Source organism: Enhydra lutris, unplaced genomic scaffold (assembly GCF_002288905.1).
Source record: "Enhydra lutris kenyoni isolate GAN:26980312 unplaced genomic scaffold, ASM228890v2 scaffoldscaffold62, whole genome shotgun sequence".
Lineage (NCBI taxonomy): Eukaryota > Metazoa > Chordata > Mammalia > Carnivora > Mustelidae > Enhydra > Enhydra lutris.
Genome location: NW_019154146.1, coordinates 9482384 through 9500474, shown reverse-complemented (window position 1 = coordinate 9500474; position 18091 = coordinate 9482384). Strand labels below are relative to the sequence as shown.

At 41.7% G+C, this 18091-nt stretch overlaps 1 protein-coding gene across 1 annotated transcript in view; it reads left to right on the top strand.

The window, feature by feature from the left end:
* Positions 1 to 18091, top strand: part of LOC111158694 (tubby like protein 4) — a 228917-nt gene that overhangs the window by 142404 nt on the left and 68422 nt on the right. Inside the window, exons 3-4 of the mRNA XM_022520902.1 lie at positions 3334 to 3462; positions 16838 to 16999. Of these exons, the coding sequence (XP_022376610.1) occupies positions 3334 to 3462; positions 16838 to 16999 (291 nt within the window). The remainder of the gene's footprint in view (positions 1 to 3333; positions 3463 to 16837; positions 17000 to 18091) is intronic.

The following is an 18091-nucleotide window of genomic DNA, read 5'->3' as shown; positions in this document are numbered from 1 at the left end:
AGATTTCTATACCTTTAATAGTTCTCAATAAATATTTATTAATAACAATAACTATAAAATGATAGAATGTTCGTCTAACATTGGAGAGCGCGACGGGTTGGCACTTTTTTTTGAATAATTGAAGACCTGTACCAGTATTTAGCTTATCTTCTGGCTTTTTAGTAGAACACCCTTCAGCTAGTGCCCTCAACACCCAAGTTCTTTAGTGCCCAGAGTAAGCTGGAGCCCCTTTTCCTTGACCGAGAGAAGGGGAGCTCTGCCTTCCCATGCCTGGGCAGAGGCTGAGCATCCTGCCACGTAATGCGGGCGACTAGACCCCTGGCTGGTAGTTTCTCAGCGCTCTGGTATGTCCTGGCTGTGCCACTAGACTGGAAGGATTTGGACAGGAAATAAGCCACTGGGAGATGAGGCGGGCGGCTAAGAATTGTAGACGAGAGAGGAAATGAGAATTCGAATCCAGGGAAGCAACACTAGCAGTTTGACTTCATTTTTAAACCAAGAATGAGTGGAAAGATTCTTTCTCTAATTTAGAAAAACCAGCTACCCTGGTTAGAACCCACAGCAGAGGTGTGTGGACGGAGTCTGCGTTCCCGTCCCCTGTTGCTCCTGCGTGGATCCAGAATTTACAAAAAGATGAAACTAAGTTTGTGAACCCTTTGTTTATTCAACAACTACTACTGTGTTGTCACAAGGCCAAGAAATCTTTAAATGAAAAATAACCAAAACATTTTTTGCCTTTGCTCTCTTGTGTCTGTGTCGTGCTGTGACTCCGTGGCGGTTTTCATGAAGAAGAGGCTTTTGTTACGGATGTTAACCTAACATTCAGCCGGACCTGGCAATGGATGATCAAGGCAGAAAAGCAGAAGTAGAGAAAATGTGGCCAACCTTTCTTTTCTAAAATACGACACCTTGTCATCAAATGTTATCTACAGGGAAGGGCAGGGCAAACGAATGGGCTCTGTGTTAACTTCGGGAAATAATTTAAAAACTGATCAGTTTTGAATATCATGCTCTTACTTGTCATACTCCATCTTATGGTGGCCATTCTGAAGTACAGTCGTGACCGTGGGCTTCAGCAGTGCCTGTGGGTCTCAAAGGCCCAAATCGGAGCTACACGCGCTCCTGTGGTTTGCAGTGCTCGGGCCAAGTCGTCGTGGGGCTGAGAGAAGTCTATGAAGCTGGCCTTGATTGATTGGAAATTCCAAACTTCATGACATATTCATTGTCCTCTAAAGACTTCTGTCGATGATGATGTTACTTGATTTTTCTTTACTAGATCAGTAATTTATATAGAGAATTTTATTTTTGTTTATTTTTTAAATAGAAAGTTTAAAAAACTGGACTTAAAAAATGAATCTGGGTTTGTTTCCCCCTCGCGCAGTCCACCTGGGTTGAGGCCTCCTCCCGTGTATGTTCACAACTCGGTCCCTGCCTGTATTAGAGCACTATGTTGGTCTGTTGAGTGACCTGAACTCCGCGAGTGCAAAGGTGTCTTAATCTCTTCCCTCAGCACCTACAGACCGTCGTAGGGAGGCAGGCAGGTGCCGTTGGCTGTCATGAAAATGCCTTTGGGCGTTGAAAATCACCTTCTGGATCTCATTGTCAATAACCTTTTACAGTTCAAGGATACAATTGAATAAGGATCATGACTTCTAATTATGTATTACTCTTTGGCCCAGCACACTCAGAATTACTGTGTGTCAGCATTCAGGGACGAGCCGGCCTCTGTCCCTTTCCTCGGACGCCCAGCTCAGCGGGGAGGCGAGCGTGTAAACCAGTGGTCGGGGAGGATGGTGGACATGCCGCGCTTGCAGAGCTGTGCCAGAGGGAGGTGGTGGGTCCAGTGGGGAGAGAGCGGGATGCGGCTGCCGAGGGCATGGTTGGCGTCCGCGTCCGTGCAAGCTGGCTTTGGCAGGGAAGCCATCAACTAGGTGAGATTTGTCTTGTGATTGCCAGGTCTCAAAGGATTGCAGTCTCACAGCTGTTTTTAATTTTTTTTGCAGAGTTTTAAAAAAGAGCTGCAGTGTCCTTACGTTTTAAGGGGGTAATAATTTCCTCTTGCATTTTTTTATGCATCTTGCAACCAGTGCTGATGCCACCAAGTGTGGCAAACCAAGGCTGGGGCCTCTACAGCTCTCCGGTCCCTGAAAACCAACTGAAAGACCTAAAATCAGGTGTGCCCTTGGCACAGGTTTGAGAAGCAACAGGACTTCCGTGTGAGTCTGGTTTGGACGCAGTGGGGGATGGGGTGTTGAGGAGGGGGTCAGGCCATTGCAGAGGTCCTTGACGGCCTGTCCTTGGCTTTACTTGTTTGCTGTTTTACAATTGGAGACCATTTACACTGGTGCTGCCTGTTGTCAGGGTCATGAAGTGAGGTCCTGGGGGGAGATGGGGTTCAGATCTTTCTTATGAGCAGCGGCTGTGCTCGGGCTGGTAAACGACAGTGCTCGTGTGACTGACACACATTCGTGTATGTCTGTGCATCCGTGGATGTCCTGACTCTCAGGTGGACTTTTACCTCCGTGTGTGGGGCCGGGTGCTCTCCGTCGGGGCATTGGTCACGTAGCGTCACACAGTGTGAACCTAGTAAGTGCAGACCAGACGTCTGACTGAACGAATGGGTTCCTCACGATCACCAGCATGGGCCAGTTGGGTGACACCCGGGAAACGTTTCCCACAGTGAAGGCAGGGTATTGTTTTGTGGTTCGTGGGCTCCGGGGCCCACCTCATAGCCATGTGTACTGACGGGTCTTACTGGGCTCTGTGAGCCCTGCCCTCAGACTCCTTGGGCATTTCCCTGATCGCACAGACCACCCACCAGAGAGGCCACCTTTGGGATGAAGGAGTGATAGTTGAGAAAGATGAGAGTGATTTGTCCAGGATCAGAATTTTTCAAATTAAAAAATTAAGTTGTTATAACTCACAGATTTTGAAGCTTATAATTTCTTCCTATTTCCTCTCTGGTAAGTATGAAATACTTAGACATACCAACTGTATTGTTTTCTAAGTTGTTTCGATTCTGAACTGTTCTTGCACTTGTCAGAGGCAGGGCTTCCTCTCTGATTCTTGGCAGTAGGCATTTTTGTGCCACAGCTTATTGTTTGCCCAGGTGTCTGCCGTTTGTCAGGAAGCCTTGTCATGGGCGTCTAGTTCCTGCGATTCTGCCACCTGTGGTTGTGCCCTGTCCCCCTGCTGGTCCCCACACCTGCCCTCAGCCATTCATTCCCTTTGATGATGCCTTCTCTTCAGTTCTGAAGTCTCCTCTCTTCAGATACATGCTCCTGGCCCACCGCTTCATTCCCTGTGGTAAATATCTTCTTGGTTGTTTTCTAGGTTGTGCTGGTGAGATGGAATGAGCCATACCAGAAGCTGGCCACGTGTGACGCAGATGGAGGGATATTTGTGTGGATTCAGTATGAAGGGAGGTGGTCTGTGGAATTGGTCAACGATCGAGGGGCTCAGGTGAGTGGGCAGGAGTCTCTTCCAGTGAGACATTGCTGGAGAGAGAATTCAGAGCACGTATTCCAGGGCAAATGGGAGCTCCTTCCAGAAATAGGTGGAGTAGAAGTAAATAAAAGTTAATAGTAGAATCCTGTTTTTCATTCCTCTCGAGTGTATCACTTGATAAAAAGAGAACGATCATTCTTCTCTATTCAACTATTCTGCTGTTGTGAGAACTCTCCAAGTTTTAAGCTTTAATTAAATCTGTGAAATCATTTTTTACCATTCATTGTTGTGATTACATGTTAATTTTGGATCCTCTGAAGTGCTTATGGCATATCACTTTCCTGCTCCCTTTGAAAGGTACTTTCCCTGTGTTGTAATCTTCATAGTTCTCTCGCAGGGAGCTCCACACGAGCTGTTCTCACAACCTCCTCATCAAGCTGAGTTTTTAACACTCTCTTCTGTCAGGTTTCAATTAGTGTGGCCACCTGTTGTCACCCCTCAGCTCTTCCTTTCTGATACAAATTTGTCTCTGCTCTGAGGAAAACAGGCGCTCTAGGGACTCCCTGCTGAGCGATGCTATTTTTAAACCTGCTCCAGAGATTCTTCTGGTTTCTGGTACAGATCTGGCTCTTCCCTCTTCCCCCTGTGAGGATGGGCCGTATGGAGCTCCGTGTCTTGTCTTGTGTTCTTAGGGACACAGGTCCCATCCCCGGGATTTGACAGAACTCTGGCTTCAGAACCCAGTCCTCATGGAACCTTTCTCCATGAGGGCTGTCTTAGATTGTTCTCCCAATCCGGGGATGGTTTCCCTAGGACTGCCTTTCTTAACATTTCTCAGGAAGTGGATTCTCACCCTCTTTTCTCCCATCTGTTGCTTAAATAAGCTACGAGCTCCCCAAGTTTAAAGATACGACCAGTGAAGTGACGCAAAATTGCAAGGAACAAAGATCCATTAGCAGTTGCTAATGTTGTAACAATGTAAGTTGTCATCACGGAAGACAAATCTACCTTTAGGTAAAAGAGAACATTCTTTTTTGAGTGAATTCATGTATTTGGTAGAGTAAATGTGACCATTTTGACTGACTCTGAAAAGGCTGCACCAGTCTCCTGTGTACCTCCATGGAGTCAAAAAAGGAAGACGTAGAACCTGCCCTGTGACTGCTAACCAGCCACCGTGAAATAGAGCCACAGATGTGGAAATCTCTGTGGCCATGAGAAGTTCATGCCACCCAGACAGTAGACATTGTGGTCAAGGATGTGGGCTCTGGAGTCAGACCGCAAGACAAGAGTCTCACTCCATGATTTCTCAGTAGGGGATACTTCTTCTCGGTGCCTCAGTCTTCTCATCTGTAGCAGAGGGACTCTAATGCTACCTGCCTCAGAGGATCGCTAGAAGGATTAAGTAAGATGAAATGTAGAAAGTACTTTGGACACTGTACATGACAGTTGTCACTGCTTACTGCTCTAGTGCCTATAGTATTAGGAGGCACTGCGACCCTGACCACAGAAGGTACCTGCCCTTAAATAGCAGCCAAAATGTCGGGGGCGCCTGGGTGGCTCAGTTGGTTGAGCCTCTGACTCTTGGTTTTGGCTCAGGTCATGATCTTGGGGTCGGGAAGCGGGGTCACACATTGGGCTCTGTGTTCATGGGGAGTCTGCTTGAGATTCTCTCCCTCTGCTCCTCCCCCAACTCGCACGTGCATGCGCACTCTCTCTCAGATAGATAAATAAATAAATAAAATCTTGAAAAAAAATAGTAGTCATACTGTCATCACCAAGACTCTCTTCAGGCCTTGAGGCGCAGCACTTTGTGGCTTTCTGTGAAGAGGAGATGTCTCTGAGTTCATGTGTAAGGGTCTTTAAAACACTCTCATTCCCCCCATCCACCAGAGCGTGAACTCTTTTCCTTAGGTCCAGTGGTCGAGTCTGATGTGCCTTCAGACTTTGGACAGCTAAAGGTCTCTAACGCATTGCTCTGAGAAAGGCCACAAAGAGGAGCTAGGACAGACTCCGACTAAGTGCTCGTTGTTTTCGCGTGTTGTCTCTCGGTCTCCACAGGACCCCTCCTGGGCAGATGCCATTTTCAGTTAATGGAAGGAACAAACCCTGGTCAGGGAGGTTGAGTAAGCTGCCCGGGGAACTTCATGGGTGGTAAAGCAGAATCTGAGGCCAGGTCTGAGTCCAGAACACTCTGTCACACTGTCTTCCTCCCAGGCAAGACGCTTTTTTCTCTTTTAGCAGAAATGCATGTATTCACAGTATCCAAAAGAGCTCAGACTTCACTACCGTCGAGAGTCCAGCCCCTCCGCCAAGCATTGCTGGTGCCACACTGTTTTCTCCTGGTGGCAGCCTCTCGGAGGATGGGACCTTCTGTCATCCCCATAGAGCAGCTGTGTGGTTTCCACTACCACCACATCCCTCAGCTTTTCTTTTCATTGAGAATCTGGCACAAAAAAAGCGTTTCAGAAATGAGAAAGGGAGGATGAATTCAGAGCTGGAGGTGAATGAACTTAAACGGACCGTAGAGGAGCCGGAAGCGCCCGGACTCTCGCAGATGCCTGTCCCTGCCATGCCCAGAGAGTACCCGCTGCATCTGTGACCTGATCCGGATTTTTGTAGAATTTTTCTTGTTTGGAATCCTGATTCTGCAAACCTCGAAACCCACTGAGCAGTTGTCAGCAGTGAACGCTTCTTTCCCGGGAAGGTTTGGTTGCTTTAAATTGTGTTGGCATCAGAACTTACCTGAGTAAAGAAACATTGCGCCCTGGGGCTGATGACTCACTGGTTGAAGAAACAGTGGCTGTCTGTGCCCCTGAAACGGCACCTGCTGGAAGGAAGGACAGTTCTGTGCTTGGAGGAAAAGGATCCTTGAAATCTGCTCAGAGGAAAATAATTCATTTTAGAGGAAGTGACAGGGGATCCGTGTTCCACAGCGTGACTTGCACTGTCCCAAAGGAATCAAACACTTGGCCAAAGCTAAATGATGCCTTAACGGTTTCTTTTTCAGGAAACGATTATGAGTCCTTTATTTCAGCAGCAGGTCTGGAACAGTGCATGCGTTATTGTGTAGGATTAGTCACCAAGGATGGCTGTGCCCCGCATAGGCATGGGCCGTTGTGATGAAAGCTGCCTCCGGCCGAGGTCTGACAAGGCTCGTGCTCAGACACAGCTAAACCACCTCAGACGCCGTGCTCAGTGGGCAGCCAGAAGGAGGGTGGCTTCCTGCTTATTTTCTTCACAGCACTGGGTATCAGTTCCCTTCTTCTTGTTTCTCCATTCATGGTATATTCCTGTCACTCTATGCTGACCTAATTTAGTAAACCCAGTGAGTTCATGGAGACATCCTTTCTTATCATTTTCTCCGACTGCATGACTGGTGGAGTCTTGGGGAAGCTTCTTTTCACTGGCCATCCCCTTCCACCCGCTAGGAGGATGTTTTTCTTTTTAGTACAAATCTCTACCAAGGTAAATGAGTTAGAATCCATGTAAATAAGTAGCATTGCTTTTGCAAAACAAAAAGCCTTTAAATTTTATTGCAGTACTAATGTGTTATCTCTAAGAAATGTTTTTATTTTTCTTAAGAAAAACTAAATAGTGTGGTTAGCTAAAACATAGGATCAGTGAAACCAAGGTTTTGAGTTTACCCTACTAAGGAAACAACTTTTTTCAGTAACCTCACACCAGCTGTTGAAGGGCTGTCTCACAAACCCATCCATTGTCATGGTGTGGACACCCTCACCACTGTAACCTGTAACCCCCTGCTGAGAAAACAGCAAGTGTTCATGTCCTTTTGGTGTCCATTTAGTGTATTTTATCTGAAATGTGTTATATCCAGTAATGTCACCAATTTTAAAGGAAGTTATACATTTCTAAGGAACAGTTTTATGAATGAAAGGTAGGCATAACTATAGAGATTACTAGGTAATCAAAGGCAATTAAAAGGTAATTCAGTAGGGGAAACAATAGTCTTTATTTTTTTTTTTCCCCTTGAGATGTAATTGACATATAACATTATATTAGTTTCAGGTATACAGCATAACGATTTGATATTTGTACATACAGTTGACCCTTGAACAACTGCTGTTTGAACGGCATAGGTCCAGTTACATGTAGGTTTTTTCCAACAAATACAGTACAGATTGGGGGGAGGGGGTCAAGCTAAGATGGTGGCGTAGGAGGAGGACCCTAGGCTTGCCTCGTCCCTCGAACACAGCTAAATAATTATCAATCAAATAATTCTGAATACCCAAGAAATCAACTGATTGCTGACAGAACAAACTGTACAGCTAGAGGGAGAAAAGAGGCCATACCAAGGAAGGCAGGGAGTGTAGAGATGTGGTTTGCAGGAGAAACCGATTGCAGGTCCTGCGGAAGGGAGGGAGCCCTGGTCGCAAAGAAAGGTGGGAGAGAGAAGAGTGCGTGGGATCGTGCAAGGAGAACACTTCCCCAAAGCCATTGGTTGGGAAAATGAGAGAGGCTGATTTTCATGATTTTTTGCAACCAGTGGGGCTCAAAGACTGGAGTTTTAGAGGTCTTGGCATGGCTGGGATAGAGCCTTGAGGGCACTGCCCTACTCCTGGAGAGAAGGCAGACAGGGAACCTGAGGCAGATGGCAGAATCTGAGGCTGAACTAAGACACAGGGAGAGACTGTTCCTCTTTCTTACAGCACCTCTGTGAGAGGTGGCATTGCCTCTCTGGGGACAGAAGAGCTGGTGGTTGCCATTTCCATCCCCTGCCCCTCAGCATAAGCTCAGAGACACCTGCTAAAGGAGGCTAATGTGGACACTGGCTCTTTAGCCTGCCTTGCTCCAGATCCCGTGCCCCTGTGCTCTGGCGTGACACCCTTTCTGGGTCAAACTTGGATCATCCCAGCACAGTGAGACCCTCTACCAGAAGACCAGTGCGGGTCCCCATCACATCAGGTCCCTAAAGTTTGGAGTTTTGAAAGTTAGCCAGCTTGGCTGGGATAGCGCCCAAAGTGCACTGCACTGCTCCAGGCAGACAAGCAACCCAGAGACAGTGTGAAAACAACAATATGAAAAACACATGGACGCATGAAGGAAAATTAATTGCTCTTCTGGGAGGGCTTCCCTGAGAGCAGCAAGCACGGACTCCACTCTCCCAGGACAAAGGAGCTGGCTGGTGCCATTCCCCTCCCCTGCCCCTCTGCATAAACCAGCCTCAGTAAATAGTACAGTGCAGACACTGGCTGGCTAACCTGCAGACACCAAGCCCTGCCCCCCTGTGCTCTGCTGGTTCTGGTTTTCTCTCCCAGGTGTGCCTAATGATAGCACAGTGGCTCCTTCACCAGAAGAGCATCAACCCTCCCCGCCCACACATACACACCATTTCGATCAACCATAGAGTTCTGCAAGGCTTCTTTTCTAGTGGAAGTAGCATCTGGTCTCATTTAACAAGCAGACCAAAGTACACCTACTTAAAACTCACCACACTCTGGCCAGGGTCTGAACACTGTCCATTGCAGACAAGGAAGAGCCTCTGTAAATGACTGATCTGAGGGATGGAGCAGCCAAAACACAGCTGCCGAGTGCATACAGCACACACCAGGGGCACTTCCTGAAGCACCAGGCCCTGGGCATTACATGACCTCTTCTTCATAAATCCATTACTCTCAGGAGCGGGAAATATGACAGGATTTTCTAACACAGAGAAGAAGACAGAGACCCAGACAAAATGCCAGGACGGAGGAATTCGTCCCAAAAGAAAGAATAAGAAAATGTCATGGCCAGAGATCTAATCAAAGCAGATTTAAGTAATATGCAGAATTTAAAGCAACAGTCATAAAGATGTTCTCTGGGCTTGAGAAAAGACCTCAAGGAAACCCTTACCACAGAGATAAAAGAGCTAAAAAACAGAAATGAAAAATGCAGTATCTGAGATTCTAAACCAACTGGATGTCATGACCACAAGGATAGCAATTCTAAGTAGAGGAACAATTAAGTGATACAGAAGGTAGAATTACGGAAAATAATGAAGCTGAACAAAAGAAAAATTATGGATCGTAAGAGTAGGCTGGGAAACATAGTAGCGATTCCATCTAACCTAATAACATTGATGTCATAGTCCCTGAGTCCCTGAAGAAGAAGAAGAGAGAGAAAAGGGTGCAGAATGTTTATTTGAGGAAATCATAGCTGAAAACTTAATCTGGAGAAGGAAACAGATGTCCAAATCCAGGAGGCATAGAGAACTCCCATCAAAATCAATAAAAACAGGCCGACACCAGACGTATTGTAGTTAAATTTGCAAAATATAGTGATAAAGAAAAAAAATCCTAAAAGCAGCAAGACAAAAGAAGTCCCTTACTGACAAGGAAAGGCCCATAAGGTTAGCAGCAGATCTCTCCACAGATACTTTTGCAAGTGAGAACAGAGTGGCATGATATAGTCAACATGCTAACTGGGAAGAATCTCAATCCAACAAGACTATCATTCAAAATAGAATGACAGAGAGTTTCCAAGACAAAAACTAAAGGGGTTTGTGACTAAACCAACCCTGCAAAAAATATGAAAGGGAACTCTTAGTGGGAAAGAAAGACCAGAAGTGACAAAGACTAGAAAGGGCCAGAGAAAAATCTTAGAAACAACCACAAAACAGGTAATAAAATAGCACTGAATACATATCTATTGAGAATTATGCTGACTGTAAAGGGACTAAAGCGCCAATCCAAAGGCATAGAGTGTCACCGTGCATAAAAAAGTAAAACCCATCTATATGCTGCCTACAAGAGATTCATTTTACACCTAAAGATACTTGGAGGTTGAAAGTGAGGGGATGGGGATATACTTATCATGCAAATAGGAGTCAAAGCCAGAGTAGCAATACTTCTATCAGACAAACAGAATTTAAACCAAAGACTGTAACAAGAGGTGAAGAAGGGCACTATATCACAATAAAAGGGACTATCCAACAAGAAGATCTAACACTTGCAAATATTTATGCCCCCAACTTGGAAGCATCCAAATATATAAAACAGTAACAAACATGAAGGAACTCACCGATAATAATACAATAATAGTAGGAGACTTTAACAACCCACTTATATCAATGGACAGATCATCTAATCAGAAAAACAAGAAAGCAATGACTTGGAATGACACACTGGATGAGATGGGCTTAACAGATATTTTCAGAACATTTCATCCTAAAGCAGCAGAATATACATTCTTTTCAAGTGTCCATGGGATATCCTCCAGTGTAGATCAGGCCTCAGCAGGTACAAAAGGATTGAAAACGTACCAGGCATATTTTCTGACCACAATGCTATGAAATTTGAAGTCAGCCACAAGAAAAACTTTGGAAAGATCACAAATACATGGGGGTTGAACAACATGCTACTAAAGAATAAATCAGTCAACCAGGAAATTAAAGAAGAAATTTTAAAAATACATAGAAACAAATGAAAACGTGGTGGTTCAAAACCTTTGGGCTGCAGCAAAAGCAGTCCTAAGAGGGAACTGTATAGCAAGATAGTCCTACCTCAAGAAGCAAGAAAATTTTCAAATAAACAACCTAACCTTACACCTAAAGGAGCAAGAAAAAAGAACAAATGAAGCCTAAAGCCATCAGAAAGGAAATAATGAAGATCAGAGCAGAAATAAATGATATCAAATAAATGGTATCAGAAAACAGTAGAATAAAGCAATGAAACCAGGAGCTTACTCTTTGAAAAAATTAATAAAATTGATAAACCACTAGTCAGACTTCTCTAAAAGAAAAGAGAAAGGACCCAAATAAATCAAATGACAAATGAGAAGACAAATAAAAACTAACACTACAGAAATACAAACAACTGTAAGAGAAGATTATGAAAAGTTATATGCCAATAAATTGGACAGTCCGGAAGAAATGGATGAATTTCCAGAAACATATAAACTACCAAAACTGAAACAGGAAGAAAAATAGAATACTTAAACAGACTGATAACCAGCAAAGAAATAGAATCTGTAATCAAAAACCTCTCGACAAACAAAAGTCCAGGGCCAGATGGCATCACAGGGGAATTGTACCAAACATTTAAAGAAGTGTTAATACCTATTCTTCTCAAACTATTTCAGAAAATAGAAACAGAAGGAAAACTTCCAAATTCCTTCTGAGTCCAGCATTACCCTGATTCTAAAACCAAACCACTAAAAACCTGAACTAACAAGCTATTATCCCTAATGAACACAATGCAAAAATTCTAGCAAATTACTAACAAATTGAATCAAAAGGTATACACTTAAAGAATTATTTCATCAAAATCAAGTTGAATTTATTCCTGGGCTGCAAGGGTGGTTCAGTGCTTACAAATCAAACAACGTGATCTACCACATCAACAAAAGAAAGAATAAGGACTTTAGGATCCTCTCAATAAATGTAGAAAAAGCATTTGGCAAAGTACAATACCCATTCATAATAACAAACCCTCAACAAAGTAGGGAACGAGGGAACATACCTCAATCTCATGAAGGCCATGTACAAAAAACCTACAGCTAATATCTTCCTCAATGGGGAGAAACTGAGAGCATTTCCTCTGAGGTCAAGAGAGGGATGTCCACTCTCACCAGTTATTTCACAGAGTATGGAAGTCCTAGCTGCAGTAATCAGATAACGAAAAGCAATAAAAGACATCCAAATTGGCAAGGAAGAAGTTAAGCTTTCACTATTTGCGAACAACATGCTACTCTATATAGAAAACCCAAAGGGCTCCACCAAAAAAATTGTTAGAACTGATAACTGAATTCAATAAAGCCACAGGATACAAAATCAACATATGGAAATCTGGTGCGTTTCTATACTCCAGTAATGAATCAGCAGAAAGAGAAGTCAAGGAATCAATCCCATTTATAATTGCACCAAAAACTATAACATACCTGGGAATAAAGTTAACCAAAGAGGTAAAAGGTCTGTCCTCCGAAAATTATAAAACACCAACGAAAGAAAGTGAAGATGACACAAAGAAATGGAAAACATTCCATGCTCATGGATCAGAAGAACAAATATTGTTAAAATGTCTATATTACCCAGAGCAATCTACACATTTAATGCAATCCCTATCAAAATATCACCAGCATTTTTCCACAGAGCTAGAACAGTCCTGAAATTTGTATGAAACCACAGAAGACCCTGAACAGCCAAAGCAATGTTGAAAAAGAAGAGCAAAGCTGGAGGCAGCACTTCAAGTTGTATTATAAAACTTAAGACAGTATGGCACTAGCACAAAAATAGACATGTAGATCAGTGGAACAGAATAAAAATCCCAGAAATGAACCCTCAACAATATGGTTAACTAATCTTTGATGAAGCAGGAAAGAATATCCAGTGGAAAAAAAGACAATCTCTTCAACAAATGGTGTTGGGAAAACTGGACAGCTACATGCAAAAGAATGAAACTGGACCACTGTCTTACACCACACACCAAAATAAATTCAAAATGGATGAAAGGCCTAAATGTGAGACAGGAAACCATCCAAATCCTAGAGGAGAATATAGGCAGTGACTTCTTTGACATTGGCCACAGAAACTTGTTATTAGATATATCTGTGGAGGCAAGGGAAACAAAAGCAAAAATGAACTGTTGGAACTTCATCAAGATAAAAGACTTCTGCACAACAAAGGAAACAACAAAACCAAAAGGCATCCTTTAGAATGGGAGAAGATAATTTGCCAATGATATATCTGATAAAGTGTTAGTATCCAGAATCTATAAAGAACTTATAAAAATCAACACCCCAAAAACAAATAATTTAGTTTAAAAAGAGAAGATATGAATAGATACTTTTCCAAGGAAGACATCCAGATAGCTGACGGACACATGAAAAGATGCTCAACATCCCTCATCATCGGGGAAATACAATCAAAACTACAATGAGATATCACCCCACACCTGTCAGAATGGCTACAGTTAACACGGGAAACAATTGATGTTGGCGGGGAGACAGAGAAAGGGGAAACCTTTTGCAAAGCTGGCAGGAAAGCAAACTGATACAGACACCCTGGAAAACAGTATGGAGTTTCCTCAAAAAGTTAGAAATAGAGCTACCCTACAATCTAGCAGTTGCACTACTAGGTATTTACCCAAAGGATACAAAAATACTGATTTGAGGGGATACGTGCACCCCGATGTTTATAGCAACATTATCAACAGTAGCCATTGACTGATGAATGGATAAAGAAGATGTGATACGTATTACACACACACAGTGGAATACTACTCAGCCAGCAAAAAAGAATGAAATCTTGCCATTTGTGACGATACAGATGGAGCTAGAGAGTATTATGCTATGCAAAATTAAGTCAGAGAAAGACAAATACTGTATGATTTCACTCGTGGAATTTAAGAAACAAAACAGATGAAATAGAGTAAAATTTTAAAAAAGAGAAGCCAGAAAACAGACTTAACCATAGAGAACAAACTGAGGGTTGCTGGAGGGGAGGTGGGCAGGGGATGGGGTAAATGGTTGATGGGAATTAAGGAAGGCACTTGTGATGAGCACTGGGTGTTGTATCTGAGTGACGAGTCACTAAATTCTACACCTGAAACTAATATTACATTGTTTTAACTAACTAGAATTTAAATAACTTAAAAATACAGATTAATACTGTAAATGTATTTTCCTTATGATTTGGTTAATAACATTTTCTTTTCTCTAGCTCAGGAGATTGTAAGAATACAGTATATAATAGCTATAACATACAAAATATATATTAATTGACTGGTTTTTTGCTCTTCATAAGGCTTCAGGTCAGCCGCAGGCTATTAATAGTAGTTTTGGAGGGAGTCAAAAGTTCATGCAGATTTTCAGCTGCATAGGGGTCAGCCCTCCAATGCCCTGAGTTGTTCAGAGGTCAACCGTATTGTGAAAGGATCACCATAATAACTCTAAGTAACATCCAAGGAATCTTTTTGACATGGTGCTGAAACAACTGAATGTCTGTATTTAAAAACAAAAAAGCCCTTGGGGCACCTGGGTGGCTCAGTCAGCTAAGTGCCTGCCTTCAGCTCAGGTCATGATCTCAGGGTCTTAGGATGGAGACCCATGGTGGGGGGTGGGGGAGCTCCGCACTCGTGCTCACTCTGTCTTTCAAATAAATAAATATTAAAAAAACAACAAGCCTTGATTCTGACGTTATCCTCTGTACAAAAATTAATTCAAAATAAATCGCAGATGTAAATGTAAAAACTAAACTACTCTGGAAACCCTGAGTTTGCAACCTTGGATTAGGTAAACATTTAGTGGATTGGACATAAAAAACATGAACCATAAAAGAAAAAAAAAACTGATACTGGACTTCATCAAAATTTAAGGCTTTTTGAAAGATACCACTAAGAAAAGCAAAGGCAAGCCACAGAATAAGAGAAATTATTTGCAGCATACATATCTGACAAAGGATTGTATCTGGGATTTTTATAATACAATAAGGTGGAAAACTCATATATTCATATATACACAGACATAATATATACATCTGTATGAATATTCATACACGTAACACATATATATGAATAAATGAATAGATTCCTATAGCAAGGGATTTGAACAGACATGTCCCAAGAGATGATGTGCAAATGATCAGGAGGCATGTGAAATGTTCAATGTGGCTGCATTGGAGAAATGCAAATTAAGAGCACAGTGTTCTGTTACCACGTACCTACTGGAACAGCTAACACGAAAGAGACTGACAGTACCAAGTGTTGGTGAGACTTGGACGTGCTGGTACTCTCACACGCTGCTGGGAGTATAACATGGCATAACCACTTCAGAAAATAGTTTGGTAATTTCATGCAGATAAACTTAACACTTACCATACGGTCCAGCAATTAATTCCACTCTTAGGTATTTATTTACTCAAGGGAAATGAAACTATGTGTCTACAAAGAGTCTTGCACATGAATGTTGATAGCCATTTTATAATAGCCAAACAGTGGAAATAACCTAAAAGCCTGGCAATTCGGGTGGATAAATAAACTGTGGTCTATTGATACGACTGAATACTACTCATCCGTGAAGAGGAGTGAACTGCTGACGCACACACGAATTTAGAATACTCCCAAACCATAGTACTGAGTAAAAGCAGCCGTACACAAAGTGAGCATATTAGATACACGGTTCCATTCGTGTGCAATTCAAGAATAAGCAGCCCGTGAGAGAAATTAGATCACGGTTGCCTTGGACCAAGGGTGAGGGTAGGGAATTGACTTCTGAGGGGGAACTTTATTTTATTGTATATAAATTATACCTCAGTAAAATTGATTTTTAAAAAGATAAACACTATAAGCAACTACTTGCCAGCAGTTTGGAAAACTTACATAAACTGGAAAATTTTTTAAATAATTCAATAAAACTGACTCAACAAGAAGAAAAAGCTTCAAAGTTTCATTAGTACTAAAACTAAATTAAAGCAATGGTTTAAATTATTCCTACAAAAAAATTCAGAGCCAGATAGTTTTATAGGCACGCTACACCAGACCTTCAAGCAATAGGTCATTCCAGTTTATACATATTCTTCCAGGCAGTGGAACAAGAGGAAGAACTCTCCAGCTCATTCTGAGAGGTCAACATAATCTTGAGAAATCCAGACAAACGCATTACAAAAAAGGAAATCAGAAGTTTATTTCACTCATGAATACAGCTGTAGAAGTTCTAAACTCATTAGTATACCAACTTCAGCTCTATCTATAATATAAGACAATACTTCACCTCCAAGCTGGGCTGCTTCTAGGCATGCAAGGGTAGTGTAATTTGAGGAAATCTGTAGAAGTAATTGACTACACTAATAGAATAAAAGATTTTTAAAATGTGGTTATTTGAATAAGTGCAATAAACTCATTTGATAAGTTTGTGTGATTTTCCAGTTACATTTTTTTTATTTTGATTAAGGGAATATTGTTAGCAAGATTGGGAAAGTCATGTAATAAGAGACTGAGAACTTTCCTATTTTGATAAGTGACCCAGAGACACTAATGGAGAGTCTGTTACTGTAGGTGGGAGGCAGAAAGCAAGGACACTGGATGGTTCTTGGTGAGGCCATTCACCAGATGTGTATGAATAAGGATAAGTTACTTATCCTCTTCCCCCACTTACCCCTCCGCCATGTCTTTTTTCTCCATAAAATGGGCATGATAACACCTCCCTCGAACAGAGCTTAAAGAATTAACATACGTGAAGCACTTAACACTGCACTGACACTTGCTTTTCAAATGGTATCTTTTATATTATTTTTTTAATCTTTTATATATTAGTGTTATAATACATATATTTTACATATTGTTCTCTTTAAGGCCATCTGACTCTTAGCCAAAGGCTAAGTTAATGACTGTAGCCTTTGATAAAAGTGCTTTCCTTTTCTAATTACAATTGACACCTTTTGTCTATGTGTGTCTCAAAGGTGAGTGATTTCACGTGGAGCCATGATGGGACTCAAGCACTCATTTCATATCGAGACGGGTTTGTCCTGGTTGGTTCTGTCAGTGGACAAAGACACTGGTCATCCGAGATCAACTTGGAAAGTCAAATCACATGTGGCATATGGACTCCTGATGACCAACAGGTAAAGCCTCTTGAATACAGGTGTGTAATGTTAAAACCATCTGAGCTGAAGAGGAAGTGAATTGCATACAGTCACACAGGGAAGGGGTGGGGGAGGGGTAGGCGGCTCAGAAGCCTCTTCAAAGAATCATAAAAGTGCAGAACAATGACTATGTCCAGGTAAAAATGGAAACAAAAACTTTAAGTGAACCATAGAGTGGAGAAATAGTATTTCCCATCAGTATGGTAAACATTGAGTTAGCATTTTAACTATAGAAAATATTCATGCAAATATACTTTTTAATCTACATAAATAGTTGATAAATGGATAATGGCCATAATGTTTCACCAAGGAAGTTTAACTAGTCAGTATTTATATGGTGGAAAAGTAATGCATTTTCAGGAGACAGTTGCAAAATAACATAGTGAGGATGTGGTTTCACTTATTAGCAAAGAAAATAAAATGATACAGATGATATACTCATTAATGATAAGAGTTCAATCAAAGGATTCTTACTCATTGCTGGTAATAATGTGTATTGAACGTTTGGGGAAGCAGTTTGGGCAGAATATGTCAAAAGTCTTAAAAAATTGTTGTTCACTTTGACCTGTTAATATACTTGAGGACTGTATCTAAAAGAGACAAAAGGGAAGAAAATAAAAGTTATAGTTATTAAAGCATTATTTAGGATAGTAAAAATTCAGCAGGAGCCTACTTGTCTAAAAATAGAGTGGTTAAGTAACTGTGGTATTACCACGGAAAGAATTATATAATAAGTAGTTCAGAAAGTTGTGAGTTTTGGTTATGAAGGCGGTATAATAATCTGGAAGAGCTCTTATGATATAATGTTGACCAAAAAAATCAGGAATATGAGACAGTGTATGTGGTATGATTACCAGGTCATACTGCAACCAAAAGAAACCCATCCACAAGCTGGAAAGCCCTGGAAGGAGACAAAATGCCACAAGTAGGTTGTTTTACAGTGATGAGCTTTTGGGTCATTTTCTAAAACCCAATTTTAAAATATTCTTTATCTATTTTACTTTCATGATAAAATAATATATAGCCTAATAAAATTGCATGTTGATAATTCATTTTTTAAATAAAAAGGTT